General features: G+C 40.4%; 1 protein-coding gene across 6 annotated transcripts in view; it reads left to right on the forward strand.

Moving 5' to 3' along the window:
* fam135a (family with sequence similarity 135 member A) overlaps nucleotides 1–14,718 on the forward strand; it is a 310,864-nt gene that overhangs the window by 213,054 nt on the left and 83,092 nt on the right. For all 6 annotated transcript variants that reach the window (XM_043681729.1, XM_043681723.1, XM_043681738.1 and 3 more), the window contains one exon: nucleotides 947–3,176. In XM_043681729.1, coding sequence (XP_043537664.1) covers nucleotides 947–3,176 — 2,230 coding nt within the window. The remainder of the gene's footprint in view (nucleotides 1–946; nucleotides 3,177–14,718) is intronic.

Consider the following 14,718-nt stretch of genomic DNA (forward strand, 5'->3'; position numbering starts at 1 on the left):
AGGCTTAATTTTCAGCACATTATTTCAGTTTTACAGCATCAGAATGTAGCCATTTGCTCAAATATTATTTTACTTTTGAAATGGACAAAAATTAATTAATCTCTTGAAGCATAATTTCTCAATTCTGAAAAGAGAGCTTCTAAAAAGCTGAAGAATTTGAAGCCTAAAATTAAAACGTATACTCTTTCAAGTTTTGTGACTTGCACTGGAATCTAAAAATTATCTAATTGCTGGCAAATATATTACATAGAATGAATATTGAACTTTCTCATTGTAAATTTTATTTATTGTCTGAATCATAAGTTGTAATATTAAATTTATAAAAATAGATTTTATTTAATTTTAGGAATTTACTAACTCCGCTCAACAGACAAATAATACCATAAATTGTTAATGTCTGAAAAGGGATGACTACCCTATAGGTAGTCTTGCTGATGAGATGCATAGAAGGAAAATGCACTGTTTTCTTAGTTGAGATCTATTCCAACTGAGCAAAGCTGTAGCGTCAGTTGATTCTTTCAGTTAGGTGTTGTGATGAAAGGTTGAGATAGTGAATCCAAGAGACTAATGAACTTCCTGCCCATTCATTGAACCTCTACTTCATGCAATTCAGAATAATAGGAAAATGGAAAAGATGTAAAAACTGGCTAGATGTGGGAAGATCAAATTTTTATGTAGAACAGTGACCATGTGGCAACTGCATATTTTTAAAAAACTTGTACAAAATGTGTAAACAGACCTAACAAAGAATTGCTGCTTATTACTAAATTGTTTCTGACAGCACACATGATACAAGCAAAATGTTAATGCCTTAAATGTCGAAATACATTTATTCCCTACTTGAAATTTCGCTCTCATTTTTCTTAATTAGTCTCAAATATTTTTATTTCATCTTTTCTTAAGTTCTCTGCCTGTTCACAAATATGTACTATTTTGTTTCTTTAAGACTTGGATGTTCCCTGGAGTGGGGTTCAGAATGTAAGAAGATCATCCTTTTCTGCCAAATTTGAAAAATCTGACTCAAAAGAATCTAACACTTCAAACTTCTCTAGTCCTGATTTTAAAGCAAAGCCAGCAAGCATCCACAGTGTGAAACATAATGAAAATGAAAAGCCACAGATGAAGCAGCACAAGGTGAAAGCTGAAGAGCACAGCAAACCAAAAGTAAAAGCAACAAAACTTAAGAAGACAATTAAGTCTGAAAGTAACAAAAAATTGATGAAGCAAAACTCTAAGGACTCTGTCATACTGGTTGGTTACAAATGCTTGAAGAATTCAAACTTGGGAGAGATCAGTAAATCTGAGGGTGGGCTTCCAATCTGTCCAAAAGGTGGGCAGGTTCCCACAACCACAAGAGATGGTAATGAGGCAATGGCTGATTCTAAGCTACTGTGTCAACATAAAGAGCTAATACCTCTTCTGTCAAGTATGGAAGAAAATGTAGAGACTCCAAAAGCTAAAAGTCTCAATAAATATGGTGATAGCATTAATTGTCATAAAATGGAACCTGGCACATTTGCATCATCAAGCTTGTTCCAGGCAGGTCCTGGGAATCCAACTGAGTGTTCAGACTCTACTAAATTTGATAGATTGAGTAGTCGACAAATGACATCAAACTCAGGTATATCAAATATCAAACATATTGAAGTCAAACCAAGAAGTAAATGTACTTATGAAGGGGAGAAAGTAACAGTCATTATGGCATCCAAATTTCCTGTTAAAGATGACCAAGGGCCTTATCAATCTGCTGAGCCACAACATCTGGATTCTAAAAACAATTATTTGCAATTGGAAGAAAATGTACTACACTCTCCTGCGTCCGATAGTACACAGTCGAATGTATGTACAAAGGGGTTTAATTTGGTTACAAGTGGAGATGCTGTTAAATTGCCGGACGTTTATGTCACCTGCTCATCGTCCAGAGTTTCAGATTCTGGTATCGAAAGTGAGCCCAGTTCTTTTGCTGTCCACTTGGATCCAGACTTAGCTACTGAGCCAGTATTGGAGAAGACTTCTGTTCTCAGTGAAAAGCCTTTCATGCAGCTACTACTAAAACCAGAATTAAGTTCAAAGAATATGGTGGAAGGCAGATGTACAGAGAGTACAAGTGCTGTAAGTGAAATACAGTCATCTTTAACTTCTATAAACTCTCTGCCTTCAGATGATGATCATGAACAGCAAGTTGATGAAAGCTTAAAAGTTGCAACCAATCTTGTGCAACAAATTAGCGATGAACAGCCCAAGATAGAATCAACTGCCGTACCAGATGAGCTAAAATTTGAAAATAAAACATCCAGTATTGTAGTGCAAGAAGAAAGTGTTGTGTTCGTTGATGGTTCAGGGACTCTATATCAAACTCATCATTCTTCTAAATTTCCTGAGCAAATGTTTGATAACTGCATTGTCAGTCAAGAAGGTAGCAGCAATCCACAGCAAAATATTGCTTGCTTTAATGATTTTAGAGAACTTCAAGATTCTTATGAGGATTTCAGTTTAGAAAAAGCATCCACCGAACATATAATTAAACTGAATTCTGAAGTGATTTACCTTGATGAGCCAAGATGTGGAACATCGGATGAGGCACAGATTAGCCAAAGTGTAGTTGCAGAATTGCATCCAGAACAACATTTAAATATAATTCACATGTTTGAAATTCCAGCATTGGAGGAAACAGATGATAGAATGCACCCAAATCTTTCAGCTACCAGCAGCACTGACATTGTGAAACAAGGATTAGTGGAGAATTATTTTGGATCTAGAAGCAGCACAGACCTTTCTGATACTAGTCCTGTTGGTGGTGGCAGCTGTCCCTCAAGCCCTCAAAAGGCAACTATTGGCCTTGTCACTCTTATACAAGCAGAGGAGGATGAAGAACAAGAAATGATAGAAAATGGTTATTATGAAGCTGATGATGATGCTGTGTCTGATAGAAATGATGCAGTCAAACCTGAACTAATTAATGCCCATCACACTACAGAACGTGCAGGTGTGCAAGGTGCATGTACTCCTACCTGTTTATCCTTTTCATCAGTTGTCAAAGATTCCCCATCTATTAGTGGACTGTCTTCACAAACCAAACGTGATGCAATTACAAAGCAACCTAGCAGTGCATTCTTCAGCTCTAACCTGTCAGGTTTCTGGTATAATGATGCTGGGATAAAAGGACAGATGAAGACGTAAGTAAATTTGGCACATATAACTTTTTGTTTTTGAAAAAAAATCTGTCTTTTTAAAAATCAAAAACCTATAATGAACTCGCACAGTTGATTTTCTTTGTAATAAAACTATCAGAAGACACTTTAAACTGCAGCAAATGTTAGAGACCTCATGTCCCTAATTCAAGTATAGCAGTTGAGTCCTGCCAATGTCCTGATTAATATTTACCCAGTATTGTGTACCTCATATGTAAATCTTGTGATGTTGTTTATGGAAGAGTTTTATGAATAACTTTGTACTAATCTTTCCCTACATTGCAACAATAACTGCACTTCAAAAATATATGTGATTGTGAAGCATTTTGGCATATCATAAGGTCACAAAGTGCTATATAGATGTTCTTTTTCCCTCAGACTCTTGTGTACTTGTTGTTCCTTGCTTTTTGTTTTACTTGCCAAATTCCCATTGGATGTCCCAGCAATATTTGGCACTTCAGGATTAGAATGGTAATGATGTGGAAATTTTCACCAAAACTTTGAAGTTAAGGAAAGTTGCATTTTAGTTCTTTCTTGTGGAGTGCATTAAAGTCTAAAAGATGAGATCAAGGGCCAGTTAGAAATTACAGCTCTGTACTTGAATGCATGGAGCATTTGGAACAAAAGGTCAACACATGGTGTAAAAATGTAAGGTTTTGTACTTTGGCAGGGTGAATAGAAGAACTGTTATTTAAAGAGATTGATTAATAGTAAGGTACTGGGATGTGTTGCTGAACAAAGAGGCCTTTGAGTACAGGTTCATAGTTCCTTGAAAGTAGAGTCCTAGGTAAAGAGGACAGTGACGATGATGTTTGGTATGCTTGCCTTTATTGGTCAGTCCATTGAGTAACGGAGTTAGAAGATCATGTGGCTGTACAGGACGTTGCCAGGGTTAGAAGGTTTGAGCTAAATAGACTGGAGCACTGGAGGCTGAGGGGTCACCTTATGGAGTTTCATAAAATCAGAAGGGGCATGGATAGGATAAATAGATAAGTTTTTTTTCCCCGGGATGGGGGAGTCCAGAACTAGAGAGCATAGGTTTAAGGTGAGAGGGGAAAGATTTCAAAGGGATCTAAGGAGCAATTACTTTATGCAGAGGATAGTGCATGTATAGAATGAGCTGCCAGGGGAGGTGGTGGAGGCTGGTATAATTACAGTATTTATAAGGCATATAGATAGATATGTAATTAAGATGGTTTTAGAGGGATATGGCCCAAATGCTGGCAAATTAATTTCGAATATCTGGTTGGCATGGACGAGTTGGACCGAAGGGTTTGTTTCTGTGCTGTAAACGCTCTGATTGTATTGCCATCATATGTGCCGAAATTTGGTGAAATGTATTGTTTTGCATGTTATGCAGGTGGATTGTACTGTACAAAATGCATCAGGGTAGCAAAACAGAGTGCAGAATATGATATTACAGCCACAGAGAAAGTGCCGCGAGAGAGACTAAAAGTCTGAATACAGCAGGGAAGAAGCTGTTGTAGGATTAAAAACTGAAGAAATCCGCAGCACAGATGGGTGGGGGTGCTCCTGGCGCAAAATCATAATCCTATAGGCAAATGGAATGTTGCCATCTATTTTACAGGCAACTGTTACAATAATGGGGAAATCTTGCTAAAACAAAATAAGGCACTAGACAGACCATATCAAGAATATAGTGAACAGTTTTGGTACCCTTATAAAAGATACATTGGCATTGGGGGCAGCACAGGGAAGTTTCACTCGGTTGATCACAGGCATGGAGTGGAGTTGAAGACAAGATGAGTTCAGTCATGATTGTACTAAATGGCCGGGCAGGTTCAAAGTGCTGTGTTACCTATTCGTGTTCCCAGTACTTATGGCCTTATGGACAGCTTTGCCTATGAGCAGAGGTAGAGTAGATGAAGTCCATATTCATTCAAATATATTCTGTACAATATGTTCTATGAGAAGTGACCTAAATGAAATATGCAGTATTCTTAGGAGGCTTAATACAGTAAATGCTGAGAAGATTTTCTTTTCTTCATGAGAAAGTCGAGGATCAAAGGGCACAATCTCAGAGTAAGGGGTCACCCACTAAAGACAGAGATAGCGTGGAATTTCATCTGAGTGAATCTATGGAATTCTTTACTGCAGGGAGTTATTTTGTCTGTGCTGTTCAGTATTTTCTAAACAAAGGTAGACATATTTTTGATCAGTAAGGGAATTGAGTGCTATGGGCCGAAGGCAGGAAAATTAGGTTGAGTATTATCATATCAGCCATTATTTCATTGATTAGAATTAGGGAATCTAATCTAATCTAAACAGAGTTGATGGGCCGAATGGCCAACATTTCCTGCAACATCACTTTGATCTCCAGCATCTGCAGACCTCACTTTCTCCTATTATCAGATCAGTCATTATTTCATTGATTAGAATTAGGGAATCTAATCTAATCTAAACAGAGTTGATGGGCCGAATGGCCAACATTTCCTGCAACATCTTGTGGACTTACAGTACCAGAAAATTAATTTCATATATCCTTTTGAACATCACAGGATGGGAGAATTGGGAAGGGTTTTTTCCTCCGAGCTAGTGAGCAGCCATTTTTAAATTATCAGTTTAGGTGCAACCTATCCTGTTTGGAACAGGTCTTTTCTGCCCCAAAGGGCATCCCAATAATCCAAGAACCTGAGTTCCTGAACATTACACCTTCTCTTCAACAATTGATTTGATTCCTTTATTTGTTTATTCCTCCTCTCATTTGATCTTGGTATTGGGAGTAAACCAGAGATTACTGAGGTGCTGTTTTTTAATCTTCTGCCTAACTTCTTAGATTGATTTTGTAAAGCCTTAATCCTTTCACTACCTATGTCATTTCTACCAATGTTTACTTCTGGCATCTCATTCTTCCCTTTAATAATATGCTTCTATCATTTTCAGATGTCCTTAATCCTGACAAGAAAAAAACAACATAGTATCCGAAAATTCAACCTCACTGTTGCAGAATCTCCTGTCAGCCGCTGACAGCAGAGCCCCCTCTAACAATTATTCTTTTAAATTTTGTCAAACCCTACCTAACATATGATACATTCTTAGTTCCCAAGATCCAACTGCATCTTCTATTTCCTTCTGAGTGACATCATTTTCAACAGTACCCAAAACTAAATATCTATTTGATAGAGAAATAGCCACCAAAGGCTTCTGAACTACTTCCTTAACTTTCCTGACAGTCACCCATCTATCTGACTGATCCTGCTGTGTAATCACTTCTCTAAATCTACTAGCCACCTAACACTGTCTCTTGTATGCCCTCGATGACATCAAGCTGAAAAGCAGCAGCTTTCACTGCACCTTATTTATAAAATAAACTATTATTCTTTACCCAAATAATTAACGTTAAGCATGCAAAAAAACGAAACAAACAAATCTTCAACAAAATCAGTCACACTGCTGAACAGTTGATTTAAAAAGGACTCCTTGTCAAATAGTCCAGCAGACAGCTTTCAATCCTCTGATATAAAGAAAATCTCACTCCAGAGCCATCCTCATATATGCTTTTCCAAAATCTCCTAAACACAACTCCATTTAAAAAACACTCAATGCTTCAAAAAAATCTCTCCTTCCACACGTATCAAGCCAAGATAAAGGCACTTTCTTTGTTTCTGAATCTTGTTAATGTTAAATTGTGTGCCTTCCATAGGTTCTTTTGGCAGCTCAAGTGAATAGTCTGCAACATGGTGACATTTTGTGCATTTCTTTTCTAGAAAAGGATTAATACACATTTGTAGGTAATGTAAAACATGTTTTACAGAAATTGTATGAAGGGCAGTAACAGCATTTATTTCTTCATCCATCCACCTCCTTCAACTGCCTCTTTGTTTAAAGATTGCTTGTTCTTTATTTAGACTTTACAATGATTTTGACTGGAGGAGATTTAAACTATCACCCACTCTCATAACTCATCTCAGCACTAATATTTGTAGCTTTATAGCTACCATCTCATACAGATCCAGTACTACTTGCAAAGTTAGTGTTATATTTGACAGTAAACTGATTCTCTCTTCACTTTCACCAATGATTCCCAAACTGTGCGCGGCAGCCATTATTGAGGGTGCAGAAACAAAGAATGGGACTGCAAGACAGCCCCCTGTGAGACTAAGCCCTGCACTCGTACTGATGTCCAAGTGACATCAGACACTGTCCTTGCGCCAGGATAATATTACTGCGGGACTTAGGGAGGATATTCCTGGGAATACGTCCAGGGAAGTTCTTTGGGTGGAACTGAGAAATAAGAAGGGGATGGTTAGCTTATTGGGATTGTATTATAGACCGCCTAATAATCAGCAGGAAATTGAGAGACAAATTTATAAGGAGATTTTAGTCATCTGTAAGAATAATAGGGGATTTTAACTTTCCAAACATAGACTGGGACTGCCATAGTGTTAAGGGTTTAGATGGAGAGGAATTTGTTAAGTCTATACAAGAACATGTTTTGATTCAGTAACGTTTTGCACCTACTAGAGAACATAGAACATAGAACATAGAAGAATACAGCGCAGTACAGGCCCTTGGGCCCTCGATGTTGCGCCGATCCAAGCCCACCTAAACTGTCTATACAAGAACATGTTTTGATTCAGTAACGTTTTGCATCTATTAGAGAAGGTGCAAAACGTTACTTACTCTTGGGAAATAAAGCCGGGCAGGTGACTGAGGGTGTCAGTGGGGGAGCACTTTGGAACCAGTCAACATAATTCTATTAGTTTTAAAATAATGATTAAAATAGGAAATGGGTAGACCAGACGTAAAAGTTGAAGTTCTAAATTGGGGGAAGGCCAATTTTGATAGTATTCGGCAAAAACTTTCAAAAGTTGATTGGCAGATATTCGCAGGTAAGGGGACAACTGGAAAATGGGGAGCATTCAAAAATGACATAAAGAGAATCCAGAGACTATGTTCCATTTAGGGTGAACGTCAAGGCTGGTACATGTAGAGAATACTGGATGACGAGAGAAATTAAGATTTGGTCAAGAAAAAGAAAGAAGCATATGTCAGGTATAGAGAGCAGAGATTGACTGACTCCTTAGAAGAGTATAAAGTCAGTCAGAGTATAATTAAGTGGGAAATCAGTGGGAAGCAAGGGAGGAGATTGCTGGGCACGTTGCTGAGATATTTGTATCATGGATAGCCACAGGTGAGGTGCTGGAAGACTGGAGGTTGCCGAATGTTGCACCACTATTTAAGAACAGTGGTATGGAAAAGCCAGGAAACAAGCAGCAAGTTGTTGGAGTGAATCCTGAGGGATAGGATTTTCACAGATTTGGAAAGGCAAGGACTGATTAGAGATAGTCGATATGGCTTTATGCATGGGAAATCGTGTGTCACAAACTTGATTGAGTTTTTTGATGAAGGAACAAAGAGGATTAATGTGGACAGAGTGGTGGATGTGATCTATATGGACTTCAGTAAGGCGTTCAACAAGGTTCCTCATGGTTAGCAAAGTTAGATCTCACAGAATAGAGGAAGAACTAGCTAGTTGGATACAGAACTAGATCAAAGGTATAAGACAGAATGAGGGTTGCTTTTCAGACTGGGGACCTGTGACTAGTGGTGTGTCACAAGGGTTGGTGCTGGGTCCAGTGCTTTTCATTGTTTATATAAATGATCTGGTTGTAAATATAGGAGGTATGTTTAGTAAGTTTGCAAATTACACTAAAATTGGGTTTGTGGTGGACAGCGATGAAGGTTACCTCAGAGTATAACCTGATCTTGATCATATGGGCCAATGTGCTGAGGAGTGGCTGATGAAGTTTAACTGGCATAAATGTGAGACGCTGTATTTTAGAAAGGCAAATCAGGACAGGACTTATACACTTAGATTAGATTCCCTACAGTGTGGAAACAGGCCCTTCGGCCCAACCAGTCTATACCTACCCTACGAAGAGCAACCCACGCAGACTCATTTCCCTCTGACTAATGCACCTAGCACTATGGACAATTTAGCATGGCCAATTCACCTGGCCTGCACATCTTTAGACTGTGGGAGGAAACCAGAGCACCCGGAGGAAACCCATGCAGGCACGGGGAGAATGTGCAAACTCCACATAGTCACCCGAGGCTGGAACCGAACCTGGGACCCTGGTGCTGTGAGGCAGCAGTGCTAACCACTGAGCCACTGTGCCGCCCCTTAATGGTAAGGTCCTGGGTAATGTTGCTGAACAAAGAGACTTTGGAGTGCAGGTTCATCATTCCTTCAAAGTGAAGTCGCAGGTAGTTAGGATAGTGAAGAAGGCATTTGGTATGCTTGCCTTTAGTGGTCAGCATATTGAGTATAGGAGTTGGGAGGTCATGTTGAGGCTGTAAAGGACATTGATTCAGCAATTTTTTTGGAATACTGCGTGTAATTCTGGTCTCCCTCCTATAGGATGAATGTTGTGAGACTTGAAAGGGTTCAGAAAAGATTTGCAAGGATGTTACCAGGTTGGAGAGTTTGAGCTGTTGAGCTGAATAGTCTGGGGCTATTTCCCTAGAGAGTCGGAGGCTGAGAGATGACATTATAGAGATTTATAAAATCATTAGGGGCATGGATAGTATAAATAGTCACGGTCTTTTCCCCGGAGTTGAGAAGCCCAAAGCTAGAGGGCATTGGTTTAAGGTGAGAGGGGAAAGATATAAAAGAGACGTTAGAGGCATCTTTTTCATGCAGAGGGTTGTTTGCTTATGGAATGAACTTCTGGAGGAAGTGGTGGAGGTCAGTATGATTACAACATTTAAAAGGCATTTGGATGAGTCTATGAATAGGAAGAGTTTAGAAGGATATGGGCCAAATGCTGTCAAAAGGGACTCGGTTTACATAGGACCTCTGGTCAGCATAGACGAGTTGCACCAAAGATCCTGTTCCATTGTGTATACCTCTGACTCTGTGAGACAGTAAACTATTAGAGAGGGGGTTGTGGAGGGATCCTATGTAGCAGAGTAAATAGAAACTTAGATAAGGAAGATTCTAAATCAGAAAAGAACACGCTAATGAGAAAAGTCCGAGAATTAAGGTACTCTAAAGAACTAAACTACATTTATTTCAAAGCAAGAGATCTTAGAGGTAAGAACAAAACAAAGAAAAAAGAGCCATACAGCTCAGAAAGAGGCCCTTTTGACCCTCCAAGCCTGTGCCGCCACATTTTGCCCTTCCTTACTAAAATTGTCTTCACTTACAGGATCTGTACCTCTTTATTCCCTTTCTATTTGTCCAGATGATCCTGAATGCTGCAAATATGTCTGATTGTACCACCAAATCTGGCAACACGTTCCAAGCACACACCAACTTTGTTTGAAAATCCTGCCTCGCATATCTCTTTAACCACCAATCTCCCCCCCCCCCCCGCCCCCTGCCTGCATCTTAAACCTGTGTGCCCTAGTAGTTCACACTTGCATGCTGGAAAAATGCCTCATACTTTTCACTCTATCCACGCCATTCGCAACTTTATAGAGACAGAAACTGGAATCCAAGGTAGACAAGCAGGAGGCTGGAAGAACACAGCAAGCTAGGCAGCATTGGTGGGTGGAGAAGTCAACCTTTCAAGTGTAACCTTTCTTCAGGAGAGAGGGTGGGTGTAAGGGGAGCTGCAATTAAAGGGGGGGGGTGGGTTAGGGGAGCGTTTTGGTTGGGGAGAGGAGCGGGATGGTGAGGTAGGGATATGTGAACACAAGTATAGTGTACGATCTGGTAGGTCGATGGGAGGAATGACTCCAGTTGGTCACTGGAAGGAAGGGTCGATCAGAGGAATAAAAGGAGTGGGGGGAGTGGACTGGAACGGGAGTCTGGGATGGAAAGGGAAGTTATTTGAAACTGGAGAACTCAATGTTGGGTCCTCTGGACTGTAAACGTCTATTAGATCACCCCCTTAACCACCTGCGTTCCAGTGAAAACAAACCTAGTCTATCCAACTGTTCTTCACAGCTAACATCCCCCATACCAGTCAACATCTTGGTAAATCATTTCTGTACGCTTTCCAAAGTATCCACATCCTTCTGGTAATTTGGTGACCAGAACTATAAACATTATTCCAAGTGTGGCCGAACTAAAGTTCTACTAAGCTGCTGCAAAACTTGTCTATCCTTATACTCAGTGCCCTTCTAATGAAGGCAAGCATGCCACGCCACCCTTTTAGTACATTATCAACCTACACTGCCACCTTAGAGTTCTGTAGACCTGCACCCTAAAGAATATCTGCCCCTGCATATCAGTACTCTGAAGAGTTCTGCCATTCACTGTATAATTTCCACCTGTAGTTGACTTTCCAAAATGTATCCCCTCACATTTGTCCAGATTAAACTCCATCTGCCATTTTTCTGCCCACGCTTGCAACTGATCTATACCCTGCTGTATCCTCCTCACTAACTGCAACTCATAGAGTCATAGAGAAGAACAGCACGGAAACAGACCCTTTGGTCCAACTTGTCCATGCTGACCAGACATCCTAATTTAATCTAGTCCAGTTTGCCAGCACTTAGCTCATATCCCTCGAAACCCTTCCTATTTATATACCCTTATAAGTGTTGTAATTGTAACAGCCTCCACCACTTCCTCTGGCAGCTCATTACACACACACGCACCACCCTCTGCGTGAAAAAGTTAGACTTTACGTCCCTTTTAAATTTTTCCCCTCTCACCCTAAACCTCTAGTTCTAGACTCTCTCGCCCCAGGGAAAAGACCTTGTCTGTTTATCCTATCCATGCCCCTCATAATTTTATAAATCTCTGTAAGGTCACCACTCAGCCTCCAATACTCCAGGGAAAACAGCCCCAGCCTATTCAACCTCTCCCTATAGCTAAAATCCTCCAACCCTGGCATTATCTTTGTAAATCTTTTCTGAACCCTTTCAAATTGCTCAATATCCTTCCGATAGAGACCAGAATTGCATGCAATATTCCAAGAGTGGTCTAACCAATGTACTGTACAGCGCAACATGACCTCCTAACTCCTATACTCAATGCTGTGACCAATAAAGGAAAGCATACCAAATGCCGTCTTCACTATCCTATCTACCTATGGCTCTACTTTCAAGGAACTATGAACCTGCACTTCAAGGTCTATTTGTTCAGCAACACTCCCTAGGACCTTACCGTTAAGTGTATAAGTCCTGCTAAGATTTGCTTTCCCAAAATACAGCACCTCGCATTTATCTGAAATAAACTCCATCTGCCACTTCTCAGCCCGTTGGCCCATCTGGTCCAGATCCTGTTGTAATCTGAGGTAACCCTCTTCGCTGTCCACTACACCTCCAATTTTGGTGTCATCTGCAAACTTACTAACTATGTTCGCATCCAAATCATTTATATAAATGATGAAAAGTAGTGGACCCAGCACCGATCCCCTTGTGGCACACCACTGGTCGCAGGCTTCCATCTGAAAAACAACCCTCTACCACCATCCTCTGTCTTCTACCTTTGAGCCAGTTCTGTATCCAAATGGCTAGTTCTCCCTGTATTCCATGAGACCTAACCTTGCTAACTGGTCTCCCATGAGGAACCTTGTTGAACCCCTTACTGAGGTACATATAGATCACATCTACTGATCTGCTGCCATCAATCTTTTTTGTTATTTCTTCAAAAAAGTCAACCAAATTTGTGAGACATGATTTCCCATGCACAAAGCCATTCTGACTATCCCTAAGCAGTCCTTGCCTTTCCGAATACATGTAAATCTTGTCCCTCAGGTTTCCCTCCAACAAATTACCCATCACTGACGTCGGGCTCACTAGTCTAAAGTTCCCTGGCTTGTCTTTACCATCTTTCTTAAATAGTGACACCACGCTAGCCAACCTACAGACTTCTGGCACATAACCTGTGACTATCAATATTACAAGTATCTCAACAAGGGGTCCAGCAGTCACTTCTCTAGCTTTCCAGAGTTCTAGGGTACACCTAATCAGGTCCTGAGGATTTATCCACTTTTATGTGCTTCAAGACATCCATCACCACCACCTCTGTAATATGGACATTTTTCAAGATGTAACCATCGGTTTCCACACATTCCATATCTTCCATGTCCTTCTCCACAATAAACACGGATGCAAAATACTCGCTTAGTGTCTCCCCCATCTCCTGCAGCTCCACATGTAGGCTGCTTGCTGATCTTTTGAGGGGCCTTATTCTCTCCCTCGTTACACTTTTGTCCTTAATGTATTTGTAAAATCCTTTGGATTCTCCTTAACCCTATTTGCCAAAGCTATCTCATGTCCCCTTCTTGGCTTCCTGATTTCCCTCTTTAGTATACACCGACAGCCTTTATACTCTTCTTAGGATTCACTCAATCTCTCCTGTCTATACCTGACATATGCTTCCTTCTTTTTCTTAACCAAACCCTCAATCCCTCTGATCATCCGAGAATCCCCACACCTTACCAGCCTTTCCTTTCACCCTAACAAGAATATACTGTCTCTGGACCCTCATTATCTAATTTTTGAAGGCTTCCCATTTTCCATTTATCTGCAAACATCTGCCCCCAATCAATTCTTGAAAGTTCTTGCCTAATATCGTCAAAATTAGCCTTCCTCCAATTTAGAACTTCAACTTTTACATCTGGTCTATCCTTTTCCATCACTATATTAAATCTAATAGAATTATGGTTGCTGGCCCCAAAGTGCTCCCCTACTCACACCTCAGTCACCTGCCCTGCCTTATTTCCCAAGCATAGGTCATGTTTTGCACCTTCTCTAGTAGGTACATCAACATACTGATTCAGAAAATTTTCTTGTACATACTTAACAAATTTCTCTCCATCTAAATTCTTAACACTATGGCAGTCCCAGTCTTGTCTGGAAAGTTAAAATACCTGACCATAACCACCCTATTATTCTTTCAAATAACTGAGATCTCCTTACAAACTTGTTTCTTAATCTCCCGCTGACTATTAGGAGGTCTGTAATACAATTCCTATAAGGTGATTATCCCTCTCTTATTTCTCAGTTCCTTCTAAATAACTGCCCTGGATGTATTCCCAGGAATATCCTCCCTAAGTACAGCTGTTACGCTGCTCCTTATCAAAGATGACACTCGACCTCCTCGTTTGCTCCCTTTCTATCCTCCCTAAAGCATTTATATCCTGGAACGTTAAGCTGCCAGTCTTGTCCATCCCTGAGCCACGACTCTGTAATTGCTATGATATCTCAGTCCCATGTTCCTAACCATGCCCTGAGTTAATCTGTCTTTCCTGTTAGGCCTCTTGCATTGAAGTAAATGCAGTTTAATTTATTAGCCCCTACCTTGTTCTCTGCTTTGTTCCTGCCTGCCCTGACTGTTTGACTTGCTTCTTTTCTCAACTGTACCAGTCTCAGATTGATCTCTTTTCTCTCTGTCTCCCTCGGTCCCACCCTCCCACTTTATTAGTTTAAATCCTCCTGAGCAGCTCTAGCAAATCTCCCTGCCAGTATATTAATCCCCTTCCAATTCAGTTGCAATCCATCCTTCATGTACAGGTCATTTCTACCCCAGAAGAGATTCCAGTGAGCCAAAAATGTGAACCCTTCTCCCCTGCACCAGCTCCTCAGCCATGCATTCATCTGC

The sequence above is a fragment of the Chiloscyllium plagiosum genome, chromosome 3 (genome assembly GCF_004010195.1).
Source record: "Chiloscyllium plagiosum isolate BGI_BamShark_2017 chromosome 3, ASM401019v2, whole genome shotgun sequence".
Lineage (NCBI taxonomy): Eukaryota > Metazoa > Chordata > Chondrichthyes > Orectolobiformes > Hemiscylliidae > Chiloscyllium > Chiloscyllium plagiosum.